Source organism: Alligator sinensis, unplaced genomic scaffold (genome assembly GCF_000455745.1).
Source record: "Alligator sinensis unplaced genomic scaffold, ASM45574v1 scaffold386_1, whole genome shotgun sequence".
NCBI classification, from domain to species: domain Eukaryota; kingdom Metazoa; phylum Chordata; order Crocodylia; family Alligatoridae; genus Alligator; species Alligator sinensis.
Genome location: NW_005841996.1, coordinates 2,090,415 through 2,098,514, shown reverse-complemented (window position 1 = coordinate 2,098,514; position 8,100 = coordinate 2,090,415). Strand labels below are relative to the sequence as shown.

The 8,100-nt window shown below is 46.7% G+C and overlaps 1 protein-coding gene across 1 annotated transcript in view; it reads left to right on the top strand.

Moving 5' to 3' along the window:
• Positions 1 to 8,100, top strand: part of GABBR2 (gamma-aminobutyric acid type B receptor subunit 2) — a 984,392-nt gene that overhangs the window by 378,952 nt on the left and 597,340 nt on the right. Inside the window, 1 exon segment of the mRNA XM_006021507.2 lies at positions 655 to 825. Within this exon segment, the coding sequence (XP_006021569.1) occupies positions 655 to 825 (171 nt within the window).

Here is an 8,100-nt window from a genome sequence, read left to right as displayed (position 1 = left end):
GGAGGCACCAGTCACCCAGGCTGCAGTGGCTACATGACATTTGGCATTTGGACATGTGGAACAGAGCTGAGTAGGTGGAGTAAGCTGTTGGGGTGGCACTCCCCAACAGGGTTTGGAGTGGAACAAAACACCTTTGCTTTGCGCACACACTTGGCTGTTGTGGTAATTGCCTTTTTGGCTCTAGGTATCTCAGTCCAAGCTGAGGAACTTTCACTTGCATTGATGAGACCTGTGAGAGTGTTGTCATCCTTTTTTATGGGGACAGTGCAGAGGGATCTTCAGAAGGAATTTGTCACAGAAATTTTTCTCCCCAAAAGGCTCTTAACTTTGACTTTCAGTGTTTGGTGTGGCAATTTGATAGAGATTTTGTAGTGCAACCCATAATCTTTAATGAATCGCTGAGTTAAGTCAATAGCAGGTGGACTAGAAAGATGTGATATTCAAATTGTTTCAAAACAATTAAATTATTATGAAATCTTTTATTTCTGAAAAAAAATAAATTACTTTGGCAGGATTCCAAGCAGGTAAGATGACAGAAATTGTTCAACTAACCCTAATTCAGTGCCTTGTGCACTTTGCTCATTGTACTAAGCCAGGAAGGATCCTACTGGAACTCACATTATTCACCAAGATTTTCCTTTCTTTGTTTTCCAGCTTTCATTTGCTGCAACCACCCCAGAATTAGCCGATAAGAAAAAATATCCTTATTTCTTCCGGACAGTGCCATCCGATAATGCAGTGAATCCTGCAATTTTGAAGTTTCTCAAATATTATCGGTGGAAGAGGGTAGGAACTCTAACTCAGGATGTACAAAGATTCTCAGAGGTAAGATCTGCTTAACATGCAGCGTGAGCAAATAGATTGTAATGTCTAATGTACAAGGAGCTTCTTCCAACATTAAAAGCAAATAAGGGAGAAGACATATTTGAATTGTTTGAATCTGGTTGGTTTTCATTGCCAGATGGCATTTACTGTCCTTAGTGTCTGTCTCTTTTACAGCTTTTGATACCCATATTCCTGAGCTGATGTGCAGCCCGCCAGTGCAGATGCACTGCTGTGTAGGTGGGGCTTAGCTGGCACAATGTATTGTAGTGTATGCAGCTGCAGTGCACCTAAAAAGCGGGATTGCACACTAGTTTAAAAATCCCTACTGTAGACAAGGCTTGGTAACCTTAATGCTCTCTTAAGTGGCTGTTATCTCTTTCAAGATTTTAGGGCACCTTCAATGCAAAAAAGGGGTGTTTTGTACTTCTAGATACCTGTCTCAGTATAAGAAATCAAGAGGCAGTAAGGCATGAATACTTTTTCAGCTCAGTGTCACATCAGTGAAAATCCTATACTGCACACCTGGGTTTTACCTCAGCTCTAGTAAGCTAAATTCCACCTGTGCCTCTGCTAGTTTTTACATCCAGAAAGGTATCATAAAGTACACTAAATACCATTTTGCAATGGAAATGAAGTCTTAGAGTCTCAATCACATCTTATTTTACATTCTTAGATTTGTAGAAGTATTGATTTTGAAGGAAATTCATCATTGTTTGTTCGCTGATTCAGTTAAAAGGTAAATCAAATCCAAATCTAAGCTTGTTCCTGCTTTTATACCTCGAAGCTCATCTAAGTGTCAGTTAGGACACTGAAGCCAAATATGTTTTTCTGCTATGTGTATGCTTGAAAAGCTTTCCTGGATGGAAATAGTGAGGTAGAAATGGCTGTCCCCCATCAAAACAAAAGGGAGAAATATTTGCAGGTGCCTCAGTTTCTCTGTATTTTGTTATGAAGGGCTGCTCTAGTGGCAGAATACAGGAGTCTAGGAAGTATGGGCCAAGGCCCAGATCTTTTTTCCCCCTCAAAGACAACTTAGACTTATAGCTGCCACTCACCTCAAACTTACGTGCCTTCCTCAGCACAGTGATCCTATTTCACTTCTAAGATGTCTAGGTCTGTCACTGGACAGGCTAACATACTTCCAGAGAGGACAAGGTGGTGTTCACTGTACATGCCTTTTGCCAAATTGGCTAGTGGGCAAGACACTGGCCCAGGAAATGAGAGGCCTGGGATTCAGTTTTGCCTAACCTATCTTCCAGGACAGTGCCCTAACAACCAGCCCACAGGCTAGTTTGGATTTAGGGGGAGCACTATTTACCTCTGTATACAGTGTCTATAACCAACAGGGGTTTGAGACTTTTTGTCTAAGTGCCACTCATGGTCTACTCTATTAAACGCTTTGCTTTGGCCTAATGCTCCGATGCTCAATCTGTAGCCCACGGGCTGGATGCAGCCCACAGAGCCGCATCATCTGGTCTGCAAGGCTCCCCAAGGTCTGAAAAGTTGGCAGTGGGGGAGCATTGGCAGCATCAATTGACACTGCTGCCAAATTTCCAAACCTGTGGGAAGCCCCATGGGCTGCATAGTATGGCCCTGCATGCTAGCTCAGATGTTTGGGACCCAGCGGAAGTGGTGCGATGCCTGATCCTGGTGTATGGTGCCTGATCTGGGTGTGCGGAGCCAGGCAGAATAATGCAAGGCTGATCTGGGTATTTGGGTCTAAGCAGAGGTAGTGTGGAGCTCATCTGAGCACACAGGGCCAGGCGGAGGCAATGTAGGGCCCAGTGTGGACAGAGGCAGTGCAGGGCACAATCCAGGCATGTGGGGCCAGGTGGAGGCAGCACAGGGACTGATCTGGGCATGCAGAGCCTGAGCAGAGGCAGTATGGGGCATGGCCAACATGCATGGGGCCTGATCTAGCCTGCAGACCAGCCCCATGCCAATAATCTGGCCTGCAGGGCCAAAAGGTTGAGCACCATGGCTGTGTCCAGACGAGTGCGGCCATGCGGTATGTGGCGCCGGAAGCATGTCTGTGGCACCACATACCACACATTCAGATGTTCTCCATGCTGCAAGGAAGCACTTCCTGTCCGTGTTGTGTTCCACTTTTTTTTCCATGGGTTTTTTTGACCCCTGAATATCTAGGGGTCAAAAAAACCTGTGGGAAAAAAAAGTGGAGCAGCGCAAACACAGGCAGCACGTGACGGTCAAAAGCCAAACTGAGAATCGCTGCTGCTGCTGCTGCAGCTTTGGGAGGCCCCCAGGACCCCAGGTAAGGTTGCTGAGGCCAGCCCAGTGCTGGTCCCAGCCTCCCATACCCTACCTGGGGTAACTTGCCATGTGCCAAAGTGCACAGGGCAGGAGTGTTCCCCAGGGAGAAGTAGCAGTGGTTCAAGGTGTACCGCTGCTACTTGTCCCCAGGGAACCAAACATCCACGCTCACGTGGACACGACTCATTGGTCTAACATGTAAATGTACCCTTACTACTTTTCTAGTGAATTTGCCTCGGAAATATCCCTTGCATCAGATAAGGTACTTGCTATTAGATGGCCTTTTATCATGTTTGCTTGTGCAACATGAATTAGATTTGTTTGCTACTTCTGCTGTTCTGTAACTTTAAAACTTTATGGTCCACATTTATGACCATCACTTAGCACCCACTTTGGCACTCAGTATCAAGAGCCCTCAATTGAAAGTTTCTGTCATATATCTGTGAGTTAATGCATGGTTTAAAAGCAATGTTGAGTATCTTCACAAAAACTTCAGGGAAACATAGGCATGGAACCTCACTCCCATACTCCCAAATAAATTCAAGGAGTATTGCTATATAATGCCTTACAAATCCTCCACATCCATTTTGACATTCTCATTCCCATTCAGTGTCTCTTGCAGCTCTGTTTCCCTCCAACATAAAGAGGGAGACTAGAAGCTAAAGCCCCCTCCCTTCTAGGGCACTAGCCCATCTCACTTAACTACCCTTCTTCTAGCTTGCATTTTTCCTGTTAGCTCCAGCCATCTCCCTCTCCTGGCTGTCCGATGGGCTAGCTTCAAGAAGACAGCTGGAGAGGGTAATGCCTGGACCATGAGCATTTTGCTGGGAAGCAGGAAATGCAGTTTCAAATTGTCTCTGTTTGAAGTGGCAACTAGTAGCTGGGTCTTCTGTTAACTGCACAAGTGCCTGAAGTACAAGATTATTTGCCTGAAAAGTGACAGGGCATGTCTCCTCCTCTCTCACATCATGACTTACCTGGTCTTAGATGATTGATCCAGTGCATGCCTGGATGATTTTCTTTCATCTTGGCATTTGTGGAGCCTGCTCAGCACATGCAGTATGGAATCATGGAGCGAGCATAACTACATTGAATCCAAATTATGCATAAGTGCCTGTGCCTGCCTCTGCTCGATTAGGCGCTCTCATGCGGCCTTACGCCATACTATTGATCACGCCTGTCCTGGGCTTGCGGGTGGACCCCAAAGACTACCCCAGTTGACGTCAGGGGAATCCCGTTGACTCGCCTGCCACGACTTTGAATATTAACTCAGTGGAGGGGTTCCCCTTCAAGGCAGCCTCCAGGGTCGTCGCGCCTCCCGGCGGGCACTCATGGGGCTCTGACCTCCCCTACACCCCGGCCACTCGCCACCTTGGGTTGCCGGTCTTCGGGCCCCTTAGGCGTTCTTGGCTCTACCCGACCTCTTCCTGCAGCCCGCCAGCTACGTGCCAGCGTCTTCGGGCCGTGCCTTGATGCACGGACTTCGAAGTCCTCCGACCTGGCTCCACTGATCCGAATTCCTAACGCCTTATCCCTGTGACTTAACGTGCACTTCCCACCACCGTGATAGCTGAAGCATTAGGGCTACTGGGCCAGGAGGCCACGAAGGGTATCCTGGCCTATGGGCCCTGAGGATCCTCCTGTGCCCAGCTATTCAGCCCTGGTGGCTCACCCTACTCGGGTATTGAGTCCCAGCCTTTTATCCTAGGGCTGTAGTGGGCCCCGTCCGCCAATTGTTCCACTTGTCCCGTCCCTCCTTGGGGTTTTCGGCTGCCCTCCGGCGACACCTGATGAGGTCCCCATTGGCCACGCCCTGTTACCTTCTCTCCGAGGCTTTACTGCAGTCTCATTCTTTGATCCCAGCGCTGCTTTCCCTGTGTCTGTAACCACTTCCTTCGCTGGTGCTGCTGCCGGTTCTACTGCAGTTGCAGCTGCTGGAGCCTCTGCTGGCGTCGCTGTCGGTCTCTCTCCCAGCTTCTCTGTGAGCCCGGCTGCAGGCATCGCCTCCGGCTCCTCCGCTGGCGTCGCTCCCGGCTTTACTGCTGCCTCTGTTGTCGGCGTCCCTGCCGACTCTGTTGGCTCTGTCGTCGGCCTCACTGCTGGCTTTCCTGCCGGCTCTGCTGTTGGTGTCACTGCTGACTCTGTCGGCTCCGCTGTCGGAGCCTCTCCTGGCTCCGCCTCTGACTTTCCACTCTGCCTGACGCAGCAGCTGAGCCCCTCTGGGTGAGGGCTCCCTCCACGAGCCTCCGCTCATCTGCTGCCCCATCGTATCCTCAGGGCAGCTTTTTATTTCCACCAGGTGGTGTCTCCTGCCCACGCTGCTTGGCCCCAGCTGAATGTAAGCGCGGCTGACCAGCCATGATGGTTGTTTTGCTGCGCGCGTCTCCACCTGCTCTTTGGGCTCTGCGGAAGGTAAATGAGGCTTCCCTTTGGCCTGGGGCCCTCCTGCAACCCCAGCTCCCCTGGGACAGTGCCCAAAACTGCAGTTATGTGACTACGTGCCATGTAGGTGTATGAAGGAAAAATAGGAGCCATCATATATGCTTAGCCAAAGGAAAGCAGGCCTTTTTCATGAATTGCCCTGCAACATCCTTTTGTGGCCTATAGCTCTTGATTGGTAATAAGAACTTCAGCTAGCTCTGGACTCCTGGGGATAAAATCAAAATAATCATATTAATTAATTCTGCTACTAAACTAGAGTAAAGTTTTAACTACTGGGCTGCTTTACCCTGGATTTTTTGAGTCACCACCCAGTTTTTCACCCTGTGGGAGAAGTCTGCTTTGGAAATGATTAATATGTGACAGAGTTATAATTGAGGTCACAAAACTTTTTCAATTATATCAGCTGCTAACAAGTGTTCACTGTAGGCTAGATTATGCCTGATAAAATAAAGGATACTGGGAAATAGAGCTGGCCATGTCCTGGCTCCAGCAACCAGGCTTCTTCAACTTGGTCCTCCAGCTTGCTGGAGATTATGGAAGATTTGTTAATTCTAATTTTTCTGATGTCCACCTACAATCATTAGAACATGGCTTTGATACAAGCTACTATATAGCAACATATACTGACTATTTATACTTTGCCTGCACAAATAAGCTCCTCCAGTACATTAATAATGTTTGCATCTCTTTCCTGTCTTCTCTTACCTATCTCACACCTTTCAGGTTTCAGGGTGCCTAGAGCTGAAATATTTCTTTTAGGTGTGATTGCCCGTCACACTATAAAGAGAGAGACTGCAATTTCTTTGTTATGATGCCTCTTTTTTTGCTACTTGAAATCAGCTGTTTTTGTGGCTATGCTGCATTGTAGCATCATATCTCATTTTTATCTGGTATTCTGTAGAGAAGTTTCTTGGTGTTTTCCTCAAAGTATTTGCCTCCTTTTATTTTTTTGTTGAGGATTATTTTTAGGATATACGAATGTGTGTGCTTGCTTTGAGCGACTTTCTCTGCCTTTATTTCTAACAATTGTCCCTCTGTACTATGTTTCTGCCTCTGTCTAGAAGCACTGAGAATTCCCAATTTAGAATCATTGATATGATGTAGGTGGCATTTTTAAAAGAAGCAAGAAATGAGAAGTGGTGTAGTAAGCTAATGAAATGCGCTAATGACGTGAAGAAGAAAAGATACCTATGGTCTGTCTTCTTGTTGCCATGGTAACAATGTCTCCATAGTGGCATAACTCACTCCATTGACCTTGACAATCTGCAAACATCTTACTACCAAACAAATAATAAAAGCACTTTGGAGGAAACTCTGAATATATGATCTCTGAATACTGTTCTGTACTTAGAACAGACCTGTCTACCGAGTGCTTGTTTTATCTGAATCAAGGTAATTTTGTACCTTTAAGTATGAATTCTGATCCCAGTTATTGCAGTATTGGAACATGTAACATTTGCCCCAAAGAGTAACTGTACTTCCCTGTAACTGGGTAGAAAACCAGGGCAGAATTCCTATCATAGGTGAATTACTCTGGTCACCTGATTTGCTCCCTCATTAAATAAAGCAGTGCTGTAGAATGTGGTAACTAGGACCTTCCCGTCAGGTACATGCCAGGGAAGTTCCAGTTCACGGACTGTTAGCACCAGGGATCAAGCTGGAATATAAAAATGATCTTTCAAACTTATGCCATAAACTAAGTCTGTTCAAGGCACAAAATGAGACATCCTTCACTGTAAATAGTGGAGATTTCAAAATATGATCCTATGCACTTTGCTGAGCTCTCAAACTTAGTTCCTTCTGAGCCAGGGATAAAGAGCAAAGAGTTTCCACACCCCGTAATGGTGGCCTGTAACAGGAGACCAGGAGGCTCCAGTTACTATAGGAGGCAACTAAAGCTGACTATCCTGGATCAGGGAGGGCTGGCAACTTGGAAGCAATCTAGCTGCTAACAAACCTGCTGTCAGCAAACATATAGACTGTGAGATCCAGGGACCCAGAGACATGCGTAACCAAGAGCTGAGGCTGAGAGAGCCCAACCCAAATCAGTGGGCCAGGGCTGAAGGCTTGCAGCCAGAGAAAAGGGGTAAAGGCCAAAAGAACTAAGGCCCTGACAAGAACGTGATTGTGTAGTGACATCTGCAAGGTATTGGTATGTTGTAAGGGGTGGCTGGAGCCATGTAATAAGCCCTTAAGGTACAGAGTATTAAGACCGAAGATGCTTGCTTGAGGATCCCTACTAAGACCGATGAGATCATGCTTGAGGATCCCACAGGCAGCCTCCTTTTTCTAAATACTTATCTATATCAAGGCATGGCAGATGAGAAAAAGGGGAGAGTGTTTGGGGCTAGGGACAGACATTACACACAAACTGGTTTACGTGATCAGAAACTGGTTTAAACCTGTAACAGAACAGATGTTCAATGCACATAAACCAGTTTGAAAATGGCTGAAACTGGTTTGTGATGAATCTGGTTGAATGTAGTATCAGAGTTAACTGATTTGGCTTAAACCAGTTTATGCAATGTCCGTCTCAGCCCCCTCACTGATTTAATGTAAACC